The following is a 25187-nucleotide window of genomic DNA, read 5'->3' as shown; positions in this document are numbered from 1 at the left end:
AATGCTACCAGCCCCTAATTGTTTGCTCATGTAACGAGACATCATAAGTGACAAAATGACAGTTTAATTAGTTTTAAATCCCTTTATCTTCTCCACACATGCCCTACATGTACTGTACCTCCAGCCTGACTGTTAAATCTGTGTATGTGCTCTATATTAGTAGCTTGAGTTACACAATATCAAAAAAAAAAGTTAATATATGCAGTTATAATGAGAAATGGGAACGCATTATCCACTACTCAGAGTGCTCAACCAAGCACACTAGAAACCTCAGCGAAATCCTTGTGTTTTTCTTGCCAAATCGGATTCTCGTTAATGAAATGTTCAACTGCCAAAAAACATCTCTTGTGAGTACTCCCCTAGCTGAAATGAATACCACAGGCCATTTTTACACCGATGCCTGCACTTCCTCCCGTCAGTTCACAAGAGTTTTCAGCTAAGTGGATACAGTGTCCAGTGTGTATGAATATTTATGAGTAATGCATAGATCCTCCAGTGTAGGATGCCAGTTGCCCCTAGAGGCGGGTCCTTGTATGGCCTAAGTTAAAACTGACATGCTTTTTACATGCTCTGTGATCCAGTGTTAATGTTTTATGAGCAGCAGCCTGTGTTTCATGTTTCAACATGAGCCCAAAGTATCCACAGGGATTACATACGCATCGCTCCCATACAGGCTTCAAGGTTTAGTATCATGTTGTGGTCCATCAACCGAATGGCTTTTTAATCATGTTTTCCCCCTCCCTTTCAGTTTATGTCACTGGGTGGGGGTTAGCTTTGCATTGAATAGATGATCTTGTTGCATTGTACTCCTGACCCCCTGACCTTTGACCTACAGTGATCTCTCAGTCCAAGACCAAAGTGCTTTTGAAATGTTATCCCCTTACAGTAGAGCAGGGGCTTCTTTGGATAAACTGTTTAATGTATAATTATTTTACATGAATGCTTCGCAGTATAACATGTTTAGGGCTGGGCATCTGAGTGTCTGTAGAACTTCTTGCCCATGTCAGCTTAAAAGTAGGGGTGAGGGCATCTGGGCGTATACAACTGAGGCTGAGTCCTTGTCGCAGCGGACCCAGGTTCGAATCCGACCCTTGGTCCCTTTGCTGAATGTCTTCCTCCCTTCCATTTCCTCTGTCTCTACCAAATAAAGCATGAAAATGATGATTCTTGCTTGGTTTGGTTCAAGTCTCTTTTATTTTTTATTTATCAATTAACTGCACATGCATGAGCTAATTAACATTAAATAAAGAGGACAAGTCTACACTTTGCTGACTGCCGACAGTTGACTTTGCCCATTCATAAATTAATTTAATTTAACAATTTCCTTCACTTATTTTAATGTAAATGTGCCCTGGGTTAACCCAACTGTCATTGGTCATACGGTAAGAACACGTCGATAGTGTCTTTGCAATTGCTGCCAGAGGAGGGAGACAAAAGTTCCATACTGCAGGTTTAATGTATTATTTACAAAGCACTATTGTCCAAATATTGTATACTGCATATTGTGAACACAATGGAATATGACAATTAATAAAATGAGATTTCAACCACATCACCAAGACCTGTATTTGTGTTTATCTACTGAAATCATGTGGTTTTATTTTGCTTCCCAAAATCTGTGTTGTTTAAAAAGCCTGTTGAAAGTTTTCTAGCATAAAAATCAATTAAGACCAGTCAAATATGTTTCGTCCTTGATGTCAACCTGTTTATCTGTAGAATATGCAGGCTTGTGTTTAGTCTCACTGTCTGAAAGTGGAGTTCAAAGTCATGGAAAACCTGGTGAAGCAGCCTCTCTCAGACTGTCTGCTTGTGTGTGTGTGTGTGTGTGTGTGTGTGTGTGTGTGTGTGTGTGTGTGTGTGTGTGTGTGTGTGACGCTGTCTGACAGCCTTTTATATGTTCACCTGATGCAAAGACACGATCCAGTTACACTTGGAATAGATTAGTGTTATTTGCCTGAGTTGCTCTCCCTATGGAGTTTATGACAAATCTGCTTTATTGGATTGTTATGTTGCACGCTACACAACACATAATTGATGGATGTTAATCAACAGAGGGTTATTAATATTGAAAAGTGATTGATGAGGAGAATATTGAGGACAAGACTGATGCCATTTGAAGTCTTATTTTGCACTTTGTACTAATGGGAGAGGAGTTCACCATCAGAATGATTCTTTGCATTCATTTGTCATTTTTAGTTCAGCGGAGCAGCGCTCAATCAGACAGGCTTCAGGGTCAAAAAATGTCTGGAATCATTCATTTCTATTATGGTGCATGCTGTTGAATTTCTTGGCAGATTTAGCATGAAATTGTATTCGAACTACCCAAAAAAAGGGAAAAGACAAATTAGATTGTTGGCTCGTGTTATTTATGAAAGATTGTTCAATCATGTAATTCAGTTTTGATTACACTAATCAAGTCGAGTGCAAGTTCAGGTCAGCCATGCAGTGACATTTTTCAGTGTTAAATCTTCATGGGATGCAAAATGCAGGACAACAATATTTAAACTAAAAAGGCATCTTATACTACACAAAGATATCCGATTAGAAATAATGTTTTTTTTTAATTCAGGTTAATTTCATTCCTGTTCTGAAATCAATAAAATTATATTTTTCTGTTCACAAATGTTTAACTACTGTCCCCAAGTGAACAGTAAAAACCCTCATTTCTGTTAATGACCGAAACCAAAACAACCATTCAGCAGTGACAGTCTTATTGGAGAGCAATTTATTTTTATATAATGAGCCTTATAATCCCTCATTTCCTTCGTTTTTAAATGAACAAACTGAGAATTATTTAATATTTTTGGTTGTAATAAAAGAATTGTTATGAGGGTTGATGGCAGATGTCCAGGTGTGTGTGTGTGTGTGTGTGTGTTTGTGTTTGTGTGTGTGTGTGTGTGTGTGTGTGTGTGTGTGTGTGTGTGTGTGTGTGTGTGTGTGTGTGTGTGTGTGTGTGTGTGTGTGTGTGTGTGTGTGTGTGTTTGTGTGTGTGTGTGTGTGTGTTCACCAGACTCATAATGAACTGCTCAGCACACTGCCCCGCTCTACAGTATGGGATGTCAGCTCTACTGGGACAAACACACTTATTAAACATAACTGCCTTTAATAAGGTCAAAATTGCACTGAGCTGCGGTACAAGTGACACAAAGTTACTTCACTATGTGTTTATTTTATTGCCCTCATAGAATAGCATACTAATTATCTTTTAACTATGAAAATAAACATCTCTCGCTGTTTGTAACCAAGTAAAAAATCTATTAAACGGTTTGAGATTCATCTGATTTTTTTATAAAATTAATACAACAGATGCTCAACACTTCCAGAGGGGATTTTTTAAAAGTTGTTTTTTTTTTAAACAATATTGCAGTTTGTGACAATGCTTCCATCGCCAATTTCTTCTCTAATGGCCCGAGGTTCAAACTGATAATGATGTTGAGTAACATTAGCGTGTGTAGGCTCAGGGCTCCTGCATCTACAGCTGTTACCTCAAGTAACTCGTCTGTAAGAGCTGAAAATGTGTTCTTGAAATGTCCCGACTGCTGTAATTGCATCTGCAGTGTCTTGAGTGTTATAGAATGTGACAGTTGGTTAGAAACAGCACATGTGCACTGATTGTTGCTGAAAATTAACTTAAAATATAGAATGTATGATTAGAAACATGTCTTCTTAACTTACATATCTTCAGACATGAAAGTTAGCTTAAATGGCTGTTTGAATGTTCTGGCGTATTACGTGCAAATACATTAAACAGCAAACATCGGCGTGCTCGCGCTGCCTATCACTGCACTGACACCTCAGCTATAGTGACCAGCAGCTCAGGAAGGGGATTTTTTCCAACGGTGTGAACTCAGAGTATAGGTTTCCTGAGTGTTTGTGCAACAAAAGTCTGGCACACAGTGGGCGGCGTGATGCCTGATTTCTATTTAAGCCGTATTTGCTCAGCTGTCCTTGGGAGCGGCAGCTTGTAAACACCTCAGGGTCAGTTTTTCGCCATCTATCCCCATTATAAGGCATTACGGTCCCCCGCCTTTCCTAGAGTGTCACTTCATTTCTGTGAAAGCTCTGCCATGGCACATCCTCTCCATAATGAAATATATTCAGTTATGCTGCGCTAAAATTAGGTTTACAGGGAAACAGTGGAATAATTATTTCCCTGTATGTAAACCTAATAGTGGACAGTGACTGTAGATCTTGTTTGTTGATGAAAATGTAGTTCATTAAGTCTTGGTGGACTGCATAAAATAAACATTGTCACAGTAGATTTAAAGTAATAAGAAGTTGCTTTCTGTGATAAAAATGTAGTATATTTTCTTCAGCATGTGCACAACAGCAGCTTGTTTGTGGATTCTTGGTGTAATATTTGGGCCTATTAGGTGTTAAGAGTGTGCATCCGCCTGACATTGACAGCAGAACAAGGTTGAACAGTATTTCAACATTATCCTTTTGTTTGAAGTGATTTCTACATGAGGACTAAAGCTGGAACTCAACAGACATATTATAAATCAAAAAGTCACACCCCTCCTAAATCTGATAAATCAAAGCTGAAGTTAACACTGATAGTTCAGTCAGGGATAATGTTCAGTGAGGGGGTGGCTATTGGGAAATTAATCCATGTACATTATCCTGCTTATTACACAACTTCTTACAAATTCCATAATTTGACACAAAATATTTATTGGAAAATGCCTTTGGTGATATTATTGCTTTTACCAGAGTCAATGAGCACAACTGGGTCTATAGCAGAAATGAGAGACTATAATGCCATTAAGGACCAATCAGAATGAAGTATTTAACAAGCCAATGTCATGAATACAACCAATCTCAACCTTCGCCATCAGTGAAGTCAGTTTCACCTCTTTCCATTAAATGACTGTGACAATGTGATTTATTCTTGACAGATAAAGTGAAGGCTATATCTTTTGAAAACTTTATTAATCAATCCTTTCCAAACAATGAAAATGAAACCACAATTAACAGGAGATTGTGTCTGAAAAAAAATGTATTCCAACTTCATGGGTGACCGAGTAGTTTAATTTAGGGGTGTCTCTGACTAAGAATGTACAGTTGGACCTGATTGGTCAAGTCTTGATTTAGGCTCCTTCTTTTTCACTTACATCAAACTTTGTGGCCAAATTGATTTCCCCCCAGTATAGCAATCCACAGAAAGAAATGAAACTATAGAAGTGAATGAGAAAAAGAGAGAGAGAGAAATTTCAGCTGTTTCTGTGTGCCTCCCGATGGATTTCAGATTAATTCATAAATTTAAAATAGGACTCTGATTACTTGCTACGGTATGTTCATGGTTTTACTGATAGTAAATGTATTCTTTGATATAGACAGCACCCCCTTACAGCCTGAATAGAATGATCCATTGTTTCAAACCCACATTCTGGGGTATCAGTAGTTAAATCTTCTCCTTAGATCAAATATTCAAATATTGAGCTATTCAGGGTGACCCCCTGTTAAGACTAGACCACAATCAATCAAATCAGTTATTAAAATTAATTAAATCAATTGTTAACAATAAAACTCCTCTGAGTTCTTGGTACAGAATCAACAAAATGTCATTTTGACAAGGGTGAATAAAGATTATTATATATATATATATATATATATATATATATACATATATATATATATGTAAATAGCATATTTAAGCATATCTACTCAATATTTTTTGTGCCAAGGTGCTTAACATTGTTTTTTAGATTTGCTTAAAGGTTTTACTTGCACTTACTCAATTCATGAGGTTTATTTTACAAAATTTCATAGCAGTCAAAGTTACTCAATATGTTTGAGTGTAAAAATGTTTCACCAAATTAATTGAGTAGATCGGCGGCAAACAATAATATATGTTGCTGCGCCTTTCATGAGATGTTTATTGCAGTCAGATTTAACAAGCTGCATGGAGATGCAAAGCAAAAAATAAAAAGCTTCACTGTCTCATCTTAATTCAATAACTGCTGTAAATCATGACAGAAACAGCGTTCGGTTCGCCTTTTCCAAAAAACTTCCTGATGATTGTATCAGCAATTCTGATTGTCTGCCAGATAAATCTCCCCAACGTGACACCTGAATAAGCTAAAGCAAACTTTTAAAAGTATTTGTCTTGGGTGTGATTGGCAGCAGAGGCCTGACATGCCCTCCAGTAGTTAAATGCTGCAGGTGCAGAAATGCAGCCACAGGGTGGCTTTCAGCAAATCGCCTGAAACCTCTTTTGTTGACTGAGGGATTTAAAGCGTCACCAAAGCTTAAATCCATACAGACTTGTCTGTCACAGTACTATGGGAGACATTCCTGACAGGCAAACACTTTTACACAGATCACCGGCTGAGCACTGCTGCCCAAGCAATCTGTGGCTGAAAATCTGTGCAAATGAAATAAGCTGATTCACTTTAAAGCGATTGAAGAGCTGAAAACGAAGAGGATGCAGAAGTGATCGGGGGGCTTTTGGTCAAATACATTTCACGCTTTTACATTTTATTTCCAAATCTATTTATTTGAGCCAAAGCAAAAACCATATAATGTAATCTCACTTCTGAGTCGATCAGACACTTAATGCTAAGAGTTCAACATCAAAACCTTTATTTGATGATTCTTTCTGTTTATTTACCAGATTTTTTTTGTCAAATCTTAAATTTTTCAAATACATAGCTTTTAAAAGAGTAGGTGAACATTTTCAAAGATATGCTAAGTCACTTTTTTGTGACTTTCTACGAAGTCAATTCACAAAACAAACATTTTAAAAGTTGTTTGCTTGTAGACTTGCAGACAGAACTGACAAAACATGAATACAGACTTTTTACAAAGCAGCCACATGAGGTTGTTATTTTGGCATACTTCTGATCTGTTTATTGCAATTAAATCACAAAAAATCTGTTTTGTTTTGTTTTTCATATCAATGTAGTAGTGGCAGTCATCCAGATGGTGCAATTCACTGAGCTGTGTGCACCTCTAGAAGATGAACCCAGATACGACGACAGATATGTTTTTGGTTTTCTGGCGTATCTGGGACATGTGCAAAGCAGCTTCAGCAGTTATTTCAGCCATGATTCCTGGCTTCAAAAACATTTTTGGTATCTACACCAGTTACACAAACACAAATGATTCCTTTGTAACTACAGCAGTACCATTGGACAGAGCCAGGCTAGGTGTATCTATAATTTTAGTCTTTAGACTTTAGACCTGTGGTATCTTCTGATCTAATTTTTTGTCAAGAAATCAAATGTTTTCCCCAAAACGTCAATCTATTCTTTTACGTCAAAAAACAGGAAAACTATTTGACTTTGTATCCGGGTAAAACCTGTGCTTCTCTTGCTTGATTGTTTCTAAAAAAAACAACAATTCTACAAACAACTCTATAAAAATAATTGACCAACTTTGGCTGCCTGCACTGTGATAAATACTTTCCTACACTATATTATGCTGCATTATATGACATTATATGCATGCAGGAGACAATTAAAAACAGACAATCTTTGCTGCAGCATCCGATGCCTCTAATTAGTTCTGTGGCCTGAATTTCACTTTTGTTATGGAGAAAATAAGGTAACCAAGGAATCAGAAATCCTATTAGAGATGAGAAATAAATCCACCACGCTGTTTTTCAGGGTTATAATTATGTTCACATTTGAATAATTGCAATTAAATAAGATAGTTTGGCCGTGGGCACACAAGAAAAAATTGCTTCATCGACCAAAACCTGTCTGTGGTCCTGAATGTGCCTTTAAACAGTTTTAGGCTTTGAGAGTTAGATCATGTCTAGTGTTCGGACATGTTTATTTGGCTGGCAATGACTTAATGTCACATTTTTCATGTCGTTATAAACCACTCTGGGTACACGAGTGGGTACTAAATGTATCCTCAGGAGATGAGACTTGGTGTAGAGGGCAGTTATTTGTACTTGAACGTAAATTTCCCTCGGCTACGGGCTGTAATCCGCGACATGATTTGTGTTCGCCATCATCGACAGAAAAAGCTCTTGTCTTTGACACAACACTGCTGCAAAGACTACCACAGAGCAGGCTCATAGTTACACAGACAGTGATGTATGAGCGGCTGTAAGCGCATTAAATTCTTCAAATAATTTTTCAAGATCACATCAGGTTGCAGTTTTCAGAGACGTAAAAGTTGTGTGCCACCACTAAACCCCATCCATTATGAGAAGCAATCCCTGTAAAGTGAATGGAAGCCAGTAAACAGTGGCAGGAAATGTCACACTGATAAAAATGTTTTTGAAAACTCATGAGCCGCAATAAAATTGGGGTAACATTTAAAGGCCCAGGGTAACATTTATAGGTATTTCCATTATTGGAAGACAGTTATTGGCATTAATATGTGTGTTCCTTGTGATAAAATGTGTCTGACTGCATAATTCTCTCTCAAGGTTTCCATGTGCGGGTGAGATTTTGGTCCATGTGGTAGAAATACGATGCTTGTTAGAGATTGTAAACAAACTTGCTATCCTATGTTTAAAAAAAGTAGAGATAATAGAGAGTAAATAAAGTGGTACAGCTGAGGTCGATCACGCTAAGTGGTCCTACGACAGCGGATATAATCTCAGTAAGTCAACCCAGGTGTTTGCAGCATATGACCAATCACAAACATGGACAGGTCTACTGGCAGCAGGGCGGCATACTTCAATATAACAGAAATTAGGGTTGTCAAAAGTATCGATACTCAAAAAAGTATCAATACTAAAATGTTGTATCCGAATACAATACTCATTTTCAAAAGTATCAATCCAACAATTTATTAAGCAGCTAAACCATACAACCTCAAAATATTGTTCTCTGTTATTATTATTATTTATTGTATTTATTTATTTATTGCACTACCTCAGAACAGAAGCTTGTTAGCATAGTTGCAGTTTCTTTTTGCACAACTGTATTTTATTATAAATATTTAACCTGTGGTTCTGTTAATTTTTGTTGCATTTTTCTTGTTAATAAAAATATTTCTGGTAAATTTTGGGGTCTTTGTTTTTATCCTTGTGGTATCGAAAATATTAGAATATTTTCCTGAGTATCTGTATCAAGTTGAAAATTTTAGTATCGTGACAACCCTAACAGAAATACAAAGAAGTTAAAACATAATCGAGGCTAAAAGCAACACAGTTAGAGCTGCCAGATGCAAGAAAGACAACTCACAAAAAAAAAAAATCACCAACTGTGTGAATGCATAAATTAATGGGTAAATAATATCACTGTCCTATTTAGGGCACGATTGATCTGACTGTAATTGTGTATTCCATCAAATGAATGTGTTGCTTAGATCAGATGTCCTGCTGAGATGTTTTCTTCAGATGTATTCTTTATGACAATTTTTGCCTCCAAAGGACTTTCCTAATCAGTAGGCAGTGCTATTATATGCGTTGATTTGTTATCTCAAACACAACCTGCTTCAGAGGAGGTTACCATGTGACATACCAGTAAAAAGAAAACTATCTTCATAACTCATACAACCCAGGGTTAAACCTGAGGTAGTACTGCTATTTTGGTGCATGTTTTGGGATAAAATTGTGCTTTCATTCATGTCTGCTCACTGAGCGGCCATCACTGCAGCTCTCTACTAAATCACTGTCTCACTACTGGTTGCATTCGTCCCCCACCTGCGACCATTTTTAATAATTTTTTAAAGGCCTGAAAAGCCTAAAATAAACCATTTGTGTATCATAATGTTTAACCCAACCTTTTCTGATTTCCTACCTTGTTGTCATCTCACTACCTCTCAGGTTTTACTACCTCAGCCTTCAAGTGGGGTCCAGGGGTCCAGGGCACTCTGCCAGGGGGTCACCTGAAAAGTTTACAGAGGTTATGTCTTAATGATGATAGATGGATATAAAATGTGTTATAGCTTGCATTTCTCTATGGTCAGATTTCAATCAGTACTAATTTAATAGTACTTATTACACAAACTATTTCCACTAAACCTTTTTTACCCCCAAATTTGCATGAGTGATTGCGCTTGAGTCCAGGTTCAATAATTAGTAATTAGTAAGCTGGAGTGTAGATGAAGCTCTGCCTGGTAGCCTGAACTTGGCCTGTGTTGAGGGCCTGTTCCCTGTACTGAGGATCTATTATCATGATTTATTAAACAGCTAGGATGCTACAGTCTACACATTATTTGCCATAATATATCAGCTCACAGTAAAAATAGCCTGCTACATATTTCCCTCTCAAGTGCTCGTAGAGTATGTGCTCGTCCCGGTCTGTGATCAATATTCCATCTACAGAGAGGCATCCCAGCTATTGTTTGTGGCATTTCTCTGAAGCCAAGAGAGAATCATTCGAGAGGTGAGAGGCTAAAGGTCTGCCAGCAGCGCCGAGAGACGCATCAAAAACAACACTGCATTATCACAGCCAGCTGATGCTGCAGCATGCGGCCAACCTGGTCGGCAGACTGTGCCCCGGGTTCTCACCATTCCTCTCAATACAGCGGGGAATTCATGTTATTCAACATAAATACCTGAATTTTAATATTGCATCCGAGATGAGATGAACAAATATCTGCTCTCTTCACCAACTAGTGCTTTGGCCATTTCTCCCTTTCTACCTTGGAGGTAGTTTCTCCTGTTGGAGGACTTAAATGTCACCAGTTTAACACCATAAACCGGATCAACAGAAAGGTGCCCCAGTTGGTATTCCCTCATGAAATCCATCTTTTACATGAAGAATGAGGCTACTGGGAAGTAAAGGAAGTGCTTTATATTCCCTCAAAAACCTCAAACCACTGGAACCAATTTCAAGTAAGACACAACATATAGTTTCACCTTTCATCCTTTCATTTCAAAAGTAGGAGAGATTTAGGTGTAACCCCTTCCCACTGCACTCTTCACATGTGTCAGCTTCCTAAAAGGAAAGTCTCATGTCTAGTGAACCGTTATAAACACACCTTACAGTCTGAACTCTAAAAAGGTTCAGTATAGGCAGGCTACTCTCCTGAAAGATCAAAACTCTCGTCTCTCCTGCAACCATTTACAGTTTCTCATATCTAAAGAGGTTTAGCAACAAACCTCATTTCCTTCTGTAGAGGCAGGTTAAAAAATCTGTATTGACTATTTTATTGCGGCCTTGTGAATGCCAAAAAAGATGGTACAATACAGCCTGTCTGCATCAAAAATGTATTTTTTCTCAATATTAGTCAGAACCCTTACCCTGTAATTTTATACCTGTTCAGTCTCTTTTTCAGTACGAATGGGCAATATGCAATAGGGCTGCACAATATATTCTTTTATTGTCGTCATCATTATGTCAACAGCTCAATAAACACATCAGGAAGGACTGCAAAATTGCACTCAGGGATTTCTTTGAGTCAGTGGAAAGACAGAGCTAGTAGAAAAGTGCACTTAAATGTAATCATTGTGTTTCTTACTGGTGCAAAAAAATGCTGGACATAATTTCCCTTTTTTCTAAATTGAATAAGCAATTTGTATTTTAGCCGTTTACTAAGTAGGCAATTTTTTTCAGGGGCATTTCATCTAACTGTGACTAGCGAAAACCCACTTGGAGAAAAAAAAAGTTACAAAAACATCTGCTACTTCAGCACCATGGACAGCACAAATACAAAGCAATTAGGCTGTGTGTCCACCAAAGCATTTTTTCCCCAGCTGAAAACTCCATGCAGGCTTCTGAAAATGCCCAGCTGGGAGCACCTGAGAGCACTTTAAAGGCACAGTGTGTTTTTTTTTAGCTTGGACACTTTGATTGCATCTGGTTGCTATGATACAGAATATCAGGGGAAGTAAAAATGTTGGGACAACAGAGTACATTACCTGCTCTGGCCTTTGCTCTGGAGGAAAGGGAGGCGGAAGCATGTAGGGTGAGAGGACAGATCCATAGTTCATAGTTTAGTGGAGGCTATAGATTCTATAGATTTAGAGAAGCTAGACTACACTATACCATAGCCTGTATAAATAATGGACGTAGTTACTCTGACATCATCCATTGGTTTGTGGACTGCTCGTTTGAGGCATCGAGTTCGGCGTTACACTTGTCAGCGTCTTGTTTTTGGAAACGGGGAGCAGACCATATCTGGACTGTGGAGGAGCGAGAGGGATCTGATCACTGACTACAGCCTCTCTACACCTCAACCTGACAGAGAAGTTGCTGCTAATGCATGTTAGCATTAACTGGAGCATTAACTGGGATGTTATTTTTGCTAGCAATAAACAAAAACAAAAGAAAAGTGTACAGCGACACCTTGGAATGACTATTAGTCCAACCTGAACAGACATTTTAATGGAGAAAAATGGAGTCATTAAGTGAAAATACATTGAAAGGGGCAAAGTTATGAGACCAAACCGGTAAACGTTCTTTATATATACATATATATATATATATATATATATATATATATATATATATATAAAGAACATTTACTGGTATATAAATATAAAACTTTATTGACGTTGCCGTGGATACGCATTGTTCTGCTTCTCTCCTGATGACGGCTCGCCTTGTTAGCCACCTGTCAATCAAAGGTAGCCCCGCCCTAAATCATATGATTCTTTATCTTCTATTTTCTGCTAATTAGGGCCATTATTTACACTAATAACATCAAATTGTCTTGAAGATTTTTTACTAGTGATTGAGATCATAGTGTTGTCCTAAAAAAAAATCTGAGGTAATAAATCAAGTGAGAACTTTTCTAATTTTGTTTTGAAATGAATGGACACAAATACTTCTGCAGCCGCCATCAGCGCCCCCCTGTTGGAATTTTTGGTAGAATGCACCTTAAAGCACTTTGTGGTTTGCCTCACTGCTCAAACCCGGAGGTTGCCGCCTTGACTAGACTAACATATTCAACTAAACAACCCCTCTGCTACTAGGGGGCAGAGATAGCAGGTTACCAAATCGCCTACTCAGTACACTAAAAACAGCAAAAAGGAAGAATTGAACACACTTTAATATCTCTTAATTTATTGTCAACAACAACATGATGACATGTCCCATATTTTCTTCATATAATGCTGCCCCATAGCAGAACATAAAAAATATCCATCCATCCATTATTCTAAACAGATTATCCAAACTCAGGTCGCGGGGATGAGACCCTGGACAGATCTCCAGACTATCACAGGGCTGACACAAAGAGACATTGATGCTCTTAAGGGTCACCAATTTAACCTAAACTGCATATCTATGGACTGTGGGAGGAAGCGGAGGACCCAGAGAGAACCCACGCTGACACAGGGAGAACGTGCAAAGTCCACACAGAAGAGCCACAGGCTGGATTCAAACCTGAAGCCCTTTTGCTGTGAGGCGAAGGTGCTAACCACTATGCCACCATATAGCCCAAAAATAAGGATATGCATAAGAAAAAATACAGCTGCTAAAAAAACCTGCTATTCATGTGCCACTTTCTGTGTAAAATGCTTCATTGGGATATCACAGTTCATCTAATTTAATGAATGGCTGAATGCAGACAGCAAACCCTTTTAAAACCAGGTCAGGGACATAGTAGTGACCTACTGTATGTCTGAACTACAAAAAGCCATCACTTTAATGGACGGATACAGCCAGCAATGTTTCATATGTGTCTGAAAAGGGCTTTGCTTTACAAAATAATGTGCAGGGTTTTGAAGTTCATCTACTGAGAAGTTTACCAGTACTTGTGCCAGATACTGCCAATGGAGATAAATGCAGTAAGTTTGAGGAGTGCTTTTAAATTTGCTGGCAAATAGAAAAACCCTGAAAGGCCTGTTAGTCAGCAAACACCCAAAACATTCCTTCAGTATTTTTTTTTAAACCTAGTCCTCTGAAAGGACAAAACAGGCCATCATTAGCTCCTTAGCTCAGTGATTCATCATTGTTATTTTTGTAGACAGGGACAACTCAGACAAGAAGCAGGAAGCAATGAGAGGATCTGTCGAGTCAGACTGAAGTCACGCTGCCTTCTTCACCCAACAAGGTCGCTGCTTCAGCATGAAAGCAAACTGCACTTCTTCATAAAGACAATTTTCAAGTATACTTTTCCCCAGAGTAGAAACAACTTATTGAATCTGGAATAAAACACTCTTCAGACTCCCTACTATTGATTCTTGTGAAATTCCTAAAGCTTTTCAGTCCTACCTATGAGGACACCAGAATGACTTTGCAGTAAATGTATTAGTTTGGAGTGATGAACACATTTTGCTGTTGGGAGATTGTAAACTGATTTTCTAAGCCTTGAGATAAACGACAACGTTTATGTCCTGTGCCACCAGCAGCACCTAATTATTTACTAAAATGGTTTGCATAATGCTGCTGTCAATCTCATGCACTGTAGATAATTTGTTGTTTTAAATTGTATCTTCCAGAACAGCTACACAATGACCAAAGATTTAATCAGACCCTGTGTATAAGAGAAGAAAACAATTTAATTTTTTTACAGTTTGTTTTGTTAAGCTCAGACACTGAAAACAAAACAATTAATGATTCATATTTCCATCTTTGGCAGCATGAAATAAAAGCCTTCGTTCTTATGTTTGGCATATAATTATTATTATTATTGCAGATACTTCAAACAGCTGCGTGTGTCAGGACAACGAGTTGTAAAAAAAGGCTATCAAGTTCCTCGATTACTGTCCCCTGTAGCGTGCTGCCAAACAGATCTATAATCACTGCTGGAAAAATAAGAGCCAGTTTAGCTAAAGTTGACACAAAAACACACAGAAGGCCAGCCAAGACTGTAAGCCAGTACAAACTGACTGTACAGACTGTTGGCTCACACAACACCTGCAGGAACATTCAGCCATTCAGAAAAACAACAAGAAACAAATGTTTAGAGCTTTTCTGAATCATCTCTCTTCGTGTGAATGCTGCTTTTGTGCTGGTGTCCTCGTGTTGATGGATCATGTTTCATTTTCCTGAGTGAACTAAGCTGGAGAACGGGCTCAGGTGGCTTTTTTGGGGACTTTATTGGGAGCATTAGGTTTTAGGCAAATGCATTTTGTGACACGATCATCTGAGGAAATCAGTGGAAGTAATGCCTAATTCATTATTCTGGCAAGTGGAAATGTGAAAAGTCATAATAAGATCCAGCTAAAAGACTCCCAGTGTGCTTCTTGTGCAGTCCGAACAGGCAGCTTCACCGAGTCTACAAAATGTGGAAACTGAGTGTGATGAACAGCAGTTTTGTCTCTCTCGCTGGTCAGCAAATTTAATTGCAGGAGGGTGAGCTCTTTTCTGAGATGTAATGTGTAGTCTCCTGTGACAGTTATAATTCTGCTGCATCTGTGTGTCATAAAATGATTAATAGCTTACAACATAATCTATCTTCTGGCAATGGGTGAAATGTGAAGGGAATGGATGTCTGAGGCCGCTGGTGTCTGCCGTAAAATGGAGGTGAAAAGGATGACAATAGACTGAGCAAAATCAATTTGACCTCTTATGTAATCAATTCTTACTGTTATATAATGTGGCCTTGGCAATTACTGGTCAAGCTCTTCATACTTTTCTTTCTATGAGGGTCTGTGGGTGGCAGATGGAGGGCAGGGTAGGTTATGTGTGTCGGAGGTTGAGGTCAAAAACACATTCTAGATATCTGCTTATACAGTGACCATACCACCACTGTTCACTAAAACCCTGTACGGGAAGGTGATCATCTTCATAATGTCTTTTAAACAAACACAGATAAATGTACGAAAAAGAATAGAAGTTTGAAGGCCATCTAATCATGTATAGTAAGTACAATCATTATATTATAATATAATCTATTATATTATATTGTGTTATGCTACCCATAGGGCTGGGCGATATGTCAATATAAAAGATATATCGATATGTTTTTAAATGTGATATGGAATTAGACTATATCGCATATACCAATATAGTTCACTTTTTTAACCCATTTCTTTATATATAAATGTTTTTTTTATTTAAATATGCACTTTATGGAGCTTCTATTTTTAAAAAAGGTACTCCTGTTGTTATACAGTATTCATGTTCTCTTAAATAAACGGTTTCAATGAAACTACTTGTGACATGTCATATTTTTCTTTGACTTAGACTGAACATTTGCTCTCACTTTGTGATAAAAATATCGGGATATATATTGTGTATCGATATTCAGCCTAAATATATCGGGATATGACTTTGGGTCCATATCGCCCAGCCCTACTACCCAAATATCTGAAATTAAGTATTTTTGGAAAAAAGCGCTCTCAACTCAAAAATACATTTTTGTTTGAGGTATGGTCACTGCTATGAAACGATGTGTGCCAAAGCGATCATTACAAACTTAATGGTGCCCTGTGGTGTACAAGAAAATGTCTACAATCAGTGTTACTCACTAAAATCCACAGACTTTAGCTTTGTGAAACTATAGTTGGCTGCAGTCAAATAGTCAAAAACAACTATAACGGCTCTCGTTCCCTGAACACTTTTCCTTGACCTTGATGGAAAACGTCATGAAGTCATGATGTGATGGAGAACTCAGGATTAGTTGTCAGACCTACACATACTACTGTACATATCAGCATTCATTTGTTTTAATGAATGGACAAATTCTCTGTAAAACCACGTATCTGCTATCTGTTGAACAGACATTATCGATTCTATTCCCTTAAGACGGTCCAGTGTCACAGAAATCAATGTTGTGAAGACAATCCCTCAATAATAAGGCTTATTATATTTTACCACCTGCAAATATCAATACCTTCCCCTTTCAGAGAGCACGGCGACAGGATAAACTGAGAAAACATAAACACATGTCAGGTGTACCCTATGCTAAAGGAGATAAGACAGGAAGCACTGAAGCATCTTTAATTAGCATTTAGATATTTCAACTAGCTCTTATGATGGCTGGGATACTTTAGGTCATTACATTCAGACCCAACTAAACATAAATACCACAGCTATTGGTTTTATCCACTTTTTTATTGTTTTGACTTCATAGCAGCCAACTTTTGCTGATGCGTTATTACATTTCTTGGAGCGGCACCTGTAGATCAGTGGACAGGAATGTGTGTGATCAAGAACTCCACAGGCTACCTTTAGCTCAGCAGCAATGGACTGACTTGTAGCTCATGTGAAGTACAAAGCTAAACATAAGACCTTTTGACATTTCACAGACTCAACAAATCACTTTGTAATACGGAAGTTTGAACCTTTAATGACTTTGATGTTAGGTTTCCAACTATATAGCTTTAAGCAGCACACCTAGAGATGCATTACAACTGTTGGCAGACATTCATCCGCCATACACTATACATATTATGTAGAAACACTATGATCTGTGTATTGGGCTCTGTATACTACTCTGTCATCATAAGTACTTGATAAGTGCTGCTGTGGACGGCCATGCTCATCACTGTCTACAGTCAACCCTCTACATCGTGCAGTGACCCTCTTTTCATTGCCATAGTCTTGTGGAAATGTCTTCAGTCGATGTGTTGTTACCGTAGACAGCCCCACACAGTATTTCCATCATCATAAGGTAAAGTCTTTTCTGTAAGATGCCCTGGACGGGCACAAAAAGCTCTGAGTTGTCCAAATGTCCTGACACAAGTCATTGTTGATTTCACTGTTGTAGGGGAAAGACTCTAGGGCTGCAGATAAGACTGTTGCCATGGTCCTGAAGGAGATACCAAGTAAGGCGTCATCAGAAGGGAAGCCCCTCCTCACAGTGACTACCAAGGTGGGCAGAACCATTCCAGAAACCCCCCCGCCCTCCCCCCTTGCCTCCAAGTGGAACGTCCTCCTGTGTTGGTCATACTGAACAGTAGCAAAGCTTTGAGTGTCCTATAACTGACCTCCACTGTCTACTAACTCATCACTTAAGCCTTTTGACTGTTGTATCTAACAAAGAAGCAACAAATATTTCATTTCCAGCTGCTCTATGGGGTATAAAACCCTCATTATTCATCACTACATTTCCACAAACAGTGAATAATGATCTTATGATCTATAGAAGCAGCCTCAAATTGCTGCAATTATCCACATTACCTTTTATCTTTTCCAATTAGCCTATGAAAGATTTATAGTGCTCTACTGGTTAACATGTATTGTGCATTCAGTTTGTATTGGGGGGGATTAACCAGAGGGTGACACAAATTTCCTCTCCCATTCCTAATCAGGACAGAAAAAACTCCCTCATGAACTTTTTACACCTCATAAGCAGCTAATCCTAAGCACAAACAGCGTATGAATGCATTTCCAAAATGCTATGCCACACGGCATGGCATTGAGCTATTGACTGAGCTCTCTGTGTACAAAATACCGCAGCAAATGAGTGTACCCGCTGCTGAGCTTTTTACTTCTCTTTTGCTTTTTAAGTGTTGTAGCTGGATAAAGTTGCAGCTCCAGATGCCAATATGAGTTTTCTTGCTCTGTGCTTGATTGCTTTTTGTACAGTGCGTGTGTGTGCTGCTGTGTGTGTGTGTGTGTCCTTCTGTATATGTGTTTTATTAACCTGTAGCATGCTTCATACTTGTTTGGTTTTTGTTATACAATGTCTGCTTCTGATAAGCTGTCATACAACCAAGATAATGCTTCCACTCAAGTGGAGGGGATTTAATTTTTCCTCAGCATTTTAGCTGACGGATGGAAACTGCTGAAGATGTGATATTTAAAAATGTTTAAATCATGGTTTGACATAATTTAAATTATAAAAAGTGTCAAGAAAACATCAGCAAAGAACAACTTCTCTGTGAAACAACTTATCTGCAATCTCTTGAACAGACAAAATCGATTCTATTCCCTTAAGACGGTGCAGTGTCACAGAAATCAATATTATGAAGACATTCCATCAATAATAGGGCTTATTATATTTTACCACCTGCAAATATCAATATCTTCCCCTTTCAGAGAGCACGGTGACAGGATAAACTGGGAAAACATAAACACATGTCATGAAGTAAACCTGTCCAGTTTATTATGCTATCAGGAATTATTGGATGACCAGGAACGTACAACGGTCAGTGGAGAACAGCTGCCTCCACTGAGCTCCATTATTCCTAATAATGAACATCTCAAAGAGCATTACCCCACTTACACCGCAAGACCATGAATGATATTTTCATGCATTTTGCAAAAAGCTTTCCACGAGCCACAACTTTGTTTCCCCAAGTAACACCTAAGGGTCTGACTAATGCCTGGAACAATCATTACCATAAGGTTCCTAGCCAGTGGAAACGTTGTTCACTAATCCAGTAAATATGACAAACCTTAGATAAGACTTAATAACAGGAGATAAATATAGAGGGCTCAGCTCAGAGAGCCTTTTGGCTCAGACAGCTGACATTATGCTACCAAGATTCAAAGTCAATAATGCTATTAGCCATGTCATTGTTCCCAAATCAATATCAAGATTTTCATGAACAAATTATATGCACTGTGTTGTGTCGGCTGCGGGCTGAAGTAGTGAGTTTCATAGCTTGGGGCAGTATACTTCTTGCAGCTTGTGTGTCACAGTCTAATTCCTGTGGTGTCCAGAGGATGAGCTGCTGAAGGACGACACTCAGTCTAACTAACTAACTGCAACTACTCATCAGGGGTACTCTACAGCCAATCAGAGTCAAGTATTCACCCAGACCATCACATAAATCACATTATCGATCTCTAACCAACCTACATCTACTCATAATGTTTATACCATTTACCTATAAAGCCAAACACCAAACCACAGGCCAGCATAAGATTATCAGAAGAATCCAACTCAAAGTAAATCTGATCATTTCTATCTTGAAAGAGATTTTAGGTCTCACTGCCAGTCCCGAAGAATTATATATATAAATAGTGTATATTAAAATCCAGTAATTTTGTTCTTTTTTAGATTAAAGCAGCAGAATAGCAGAGCCCATTAAAATGCATTGTATCTCCAAGGTAAAAAGGAAGACAGCCTTGTTTAATAACGATGCATTTTTTGTTAAATACGCCTTAGTATATGTGTTAATAGACCAAGAGGCCACATAATTCATGTAGTCCTTCAACATACCTGAAAATATGGCATTAAACTGTCACATTAAAGTCAAGTCACTGCTCACAACTAAGGTCTAAAACAACAAGGAATGCCTCCCAAAAAAACTAAATCTAGACAGTGATCACTGTTCAGACCTGCTTGTTGTTTGCTCCACAATAACTCTCATATGTGAGCAGACACAGAGGAGTAAGCAGCTGTTCCCAGTCAGCATTGTTTTGCTAAGAGCAGCTGGTAAATATTTCATGCCTGAACTGAGTAAAGCAAACATCTGAAAAATAACAGATTAGGCTGTTTGTTTTTCTTTGTTATGTAAAGAATTTACTCATGATCCCTCTAGATTTCCAATTCAAGAAGTCAGCTGTCACTTGAATGTTTTGTTCAGGATATCACTTTTAAGAAAAAAAAAAAAAGAAATATCTGCCGTTTGGTGCTGATCAGATGATGCTGTCTCCAGGTGGACAGATATGATTGTCGTGCTCTCCGGTGGCTGAGGCTGCAGTTTGAGAGGCATAGTGTCCCGGCTTGATGTCACTTAGCAAGTGACAGAGGCTAAGTGACAGGCTGTGGCTTCCCATGCCAAATGTCAAGTCAAGTCAAGCCTGTTTGTAAAGCCCAATATCACATATGATGTCTCATTGGCCTTCACAGAGTCAGGGCTCTCAGCTCAGCCCCGGAACATCAAGACAACGTCAAAGGAAGCAGCATGAAAACATATACATCCATCTAATTATAACAAAATGACTAAAGTAACAGCAACAATTATCATTTAAACAGTTCTTAATACAACTGAAGAGGACTCCTTGTGGTGAAATAACATGTTATGTGAATATGATGCTGTGAAACATTTAATCTGTACAAAAACAAACCACACTTTACTGGAAACTTCAGGATTGTGTTACTGCATGTAAAATTGATTTGCTACGTAAAGCGTGAAGCTGCTGTTATTCTATATTTTTCTTACGGTCAAGAAACCCCATGAAAAGACCAAATTTAACAGTGAATTGATTCCACTACTGCCTCTGTAGCCTGATATATTTTATGTCTCTATGTCTGACATCAGAAAAAACTAATAGAATTACTGTGCGCCACACTGTTGACAGATTTTGTTCATCTCAATAAACATGGGCGCTGTATTTTATATTTGAGTCAATATCACACCCTTCTGGTGGCATAAATACTTCCAAAAGTACCAAATGTGTATTAATCCAGCTCAAGTAGAACACACACAATTTCCTCCTGTTTGTGTAATGTTGAAACTATATATTTGTGACCTGTTTCTAAAAGATTTGCATCTTCAAAAGGAATCGGCTCGGGGCTGAGTGCCAGAGACAGGGCAGGGGAACTGGAAATTATTAAAAGACAGACGATTGCTTTGGTGGTTTTGGTCTTTTCATGGGGTTTGCTGAATATATGATAGTGCAGAATTATGCCACCCTGATCCTTTAAAAAAGTCAAATACACAAAAGGAGAAAATTCAGTTTTAGCTACACTTTATCACGATTCCATTTCCAATTTTGCAGCCTAAGGACAAATCATGTAAAGTCATTATGATGACTCATAAAACCCTGACTAACTGAACTCCAGTATGCAGGCCCTTGGGACTTAACGGAGCAGTTCACTGCCACCCACAACAACAGCTTCGACACAACTGTAACGAGTAAACAACAACCTGCTGCATTACAGAGAAGAGTTACAAAAATACATCAGAATCACGAAAACTACATTTTGAATATAAAAAAAACAGATTTAATGTGATTTCATTCCTGATCACAACATACTGAAGGATGTTGTCTGTAATTATTTCTAAAGCCAACAACCCCTATGGCCTCCAGGTTTTATCTAACAACTATTGTAAGGACCTCTGCTTTGATATTTTTTATCCACCTTTCCCTTTCTGTAGTGTTTTCCATCCTCTCCACCTCCTCGTGTCCTCACCTCGACCTCCCCGCCTTCAAAGCTCTGACAAGTTTAACTGGTACACGCTTCCCTTAACAGCAACATCTGAGAGATCTCTTGGAGTCAAGCCCAAGCGGCACAATTAGCTCAAGTTTCCATTACATAATTTCTACATTACTCCTAACAGCAAACAAAGTGCCAAAGTCATTTGCATAGTAGAGGAGTAAAAAGGTATAACAGAAGGGGAGCAAAGGAGGAAAAAAGGCAAATGGGGAAAACGGCAACCTCGTTGTAGTGAGTGTAACGGGCAAACAGCTCAGGAAGAAGCTCTGTGGCTTACGAGTCGACCTATAATTGGCGTTGCATGCTACCTACTCTCAGAGTGCCTGACGCATCTCCCTAGATGAATGCGGTTGGTCTTCTGTCCTCATTTTCCAGATGATTAGAAGAGGAAAATGCAGAGGTCTTATCATTTCATGACCATTATTTAAAATTGGCCCCCATGGCAATCACAGGAAGTGCTTTGAAGAACATCTACAACGATCACGTAGAGTGCAGTGAAAATAGCACCAAGGAGACTGCCAACGGTGATGTTCAGCCACATCCTTGATTCTAACAGTTATGACACAAGTGTATCTGCCCAAAAGTGAATGATAGTGAATTATTAGGTGCAACCAATTCACTCTGTCAGTCATTCTGTAAAAGCCGTAATAGTAGCTCTGTCAGTCTGCAGTTACAAGAACGCCTTGGAAAAGTATGTCGGGCAAAACAGCATGCAGCTATTTCACAGTCCAACACCTAACTAGCAAGCTAGCCTATTTATCAGCATAGTAAACAGCTCTGAATTATATATAGTTATATCATTATATATATAGATATATAGTTCATCTAAATTATGCACAGCTAATATCAAGCTTTTGTCTACATTTATCTACAGGCATCAAAACAGGACATTGATGTGACATGATCAGAGTTACACCAATCATCGATGTGTAGCATCGATGATTGGTGTAACTCTGATTCTTGCACTAAAAAGTTGATGATAGTAACTTAAATGTGTGACTTAAAAACTGCTTGAAAAAAAAAGTATGACAGACAGAACAAGAGAGGAGCACACGTCAGGCATGCTGTACCATAGGAAAGCAATGGTTTCGACCTCAATACATCTTGGCGTGGCCGCACACTGTATTTGGATACGGCTTGTGCTAAATGCTAACCACATTATGGCAAGACGTTCGAAATGTGATGCAAACTTGAAATTAAGAAATTGTTTTGTATATGTTAATCGCAATTTTTTATAAGTGGTTTGGTTAGAATCAAACCAAGCTACTGGAAGTAGTTGCAATTTTTAACATGATTATCTGAACTAAATTTCATAGAATGCATCATTTCTGTGCACAAATACCTGAAACAACAAAGGTCAATCTCGTAGTGGCACTGGAGGAAAAGATACCAATATTGCATGACAAGCCATCAATTAGAAGTCGAGATATTTTACTCAGAAGAAGTAGCGGTCCGTCTGACCGGCCAACTGACCAACACTATGAACCCTAGAGCTGCTAGCATGGCTAAAACTTTACAACCCGTTCAAAAACTCTATAATCCGAAGAGATGCATCACTCAGTTTGTAAAGCAGCAGCTTTCTGTTCCAGAGATCCTGTTTTTATAATCCGCGCTGAGTCAATTAAAGGCCAAGCTGGTTGCAGTCTATCACAAATAATGTTCTCATTTCACAACAAAACACCATGTCGTATTTTCTGAAAATATGCTAACGTTGCCAACTGTCAGCAGCCAACATGACTCAGCAGAGCTCTTTGCCAAGATTCTGTCAACATCTCTCATTATTCTCTAAAAACCTCCAGACTATTCAATGAATTTAATGTATTACTTGAAGATTATGGTATGCTATAAATGTTCAGCAGGCTGCTGTGTTGACAGTGCTGACCTTCAGTCAATCAGTCGCAACATCAAAAACAGTGAGTCTTTAGGGAAAGCTTCTGCCTGCATGCAGAAAACATTTTATTGCTCAAACAAACAGAGTGGAGAACACAAGGTCATCCATCATTTGGGGGATTTTCACACAGCCTGCAGGGGTTTAACAGTCCACCTCCATTTAATGCACACTGTAACTCTCACATGTCCCCAATAGATCCTTTGCAGCCATCACAAAATTTTGTATTCACTGACAGATGTTTCTCTGGTTATCATCCACTCAGCCACCACCAGCATGTGCATTTATGAATCTCATTTACATTAAGAGATTCTCCCCTCCAGTCCTCAGGTCCCAAGTCTCCACAAAAGTTCACTAAATGTATACAGCTCAGCAGGACCAGTCAGCTGAGAAGCTGTTTGGATGGAGATACACTTGATTTGTTGAATATCTTTTAAACAGAATCCTAAAACACAACAAAACAGAGGGAAATCTTATATTTTAGTTATTATCTATAATGTACAACTTGAATAACATCTCATACTGTGGATTTTCATGTCATTTTAACTTTATTGCTCTGTGCATTAATGTACAGTTGTGCATTAGTTTGCATTGATATACAAATGGATGCATTCCTGACACATCTGAAACCAGTTAACCATAACAACTAATCACTAATACCTTGTTCTTATCAAATCATAATTTCAATACCATACTGTAGGGACAGGAATCAATTGAGTGTTATTTGTCTATAGTTCTGAAATAAAGGTTATTTTCATCATTGATTAATTTAGCAATTAATCAAAAAATGTCATAAAATGTCAAAAGATAATTGAAAAATACTAATCACAGTCTAAAGCCTGAGGTCATGTCTGAAATTGTTTTTTACCAGCCAATGTCCAAGATACAAAGATTTATTTCGAATTATGCATAGAAATACCCACAACCAATCAGTAAACAGAGTCCTGTGACATGTTGATCTATGCTCCAAAGAATTTTTTCACAACTGAAACACATGAACACGCCTCCTAGCTGCAGAAAAATGTAATTATTGCAGTGAGGCACACATTGCTGCTGCTGCTTCAGTGTTACAATGATCTTAAACAGAGAGAAACAGCAAATTGTCACCTGCTTAATTAAATATGAACCAATTATCATAATTGTTGCAGGTTCATTTTTTGTTTAGCTCAGAGTATGAGCTCTTCCACCGCAGCTGCCATGAATCTTTGCGTACACAAGTACCGTATATAATGAAAAATGACAGTTAAAATATTCTAAAAGATAAAAAGATTTTTGTTTTATGTAACAGCCTCCACATAACAAAGTGAGCTCGACCACAGCACCCCCCTCTCATCAACAACAAACACACACAGCCAGGCTAAAGGGGAAAAAGTGTTTTGATGTGTGAAATAATAATAGCAGGGCGGATGGCTGCTGCTGTTTTTGTTTTCCCAGAATG

The 25187-nt window shown here is 38.3% G+C and overlaps 1 protein-coding gene across 1 annotated transcript in view; it reads left to right on the top strand.

Annotated features, from left to right (window-relative positions):
* Positions 1-25187, top strand: part of pex5la (peroxisomal biogenesis factor 5-like a) — a 108897-nt gene that overhangs the window by 30860 nt on the left and 52850 nt on the right. Inside the window, exon 2 of the mRNA XM_059340554.1 lies at positions 17515-17619. Coding sequence (XP_059196537.1) covers positions 17515-17619 — 105 coding nt within the window. The remainder of the gene's footprint in view (positions 1-17514; positions 17620-25187) is intronic.

Source organism: Centropristis striata, chromosome 9 (genome assembly GCF_030273125.1).
Source record: "Centropristis striata isolate RG_2023a ecotype Rhode Island chromosome 9, C.striata_1.0, whole genome shotgun sequence".
NCBI lineage: Eukaryota > Metazoa > Chordata > Actinopteri > Perciformes > Serranidae > Centropristis > Centropristis striata.
The sequence above is the reverse complement of the archived record's forward strand: the minus strand, read 5'-3'. Positions and strand labels throughout refer to the sequence as shown.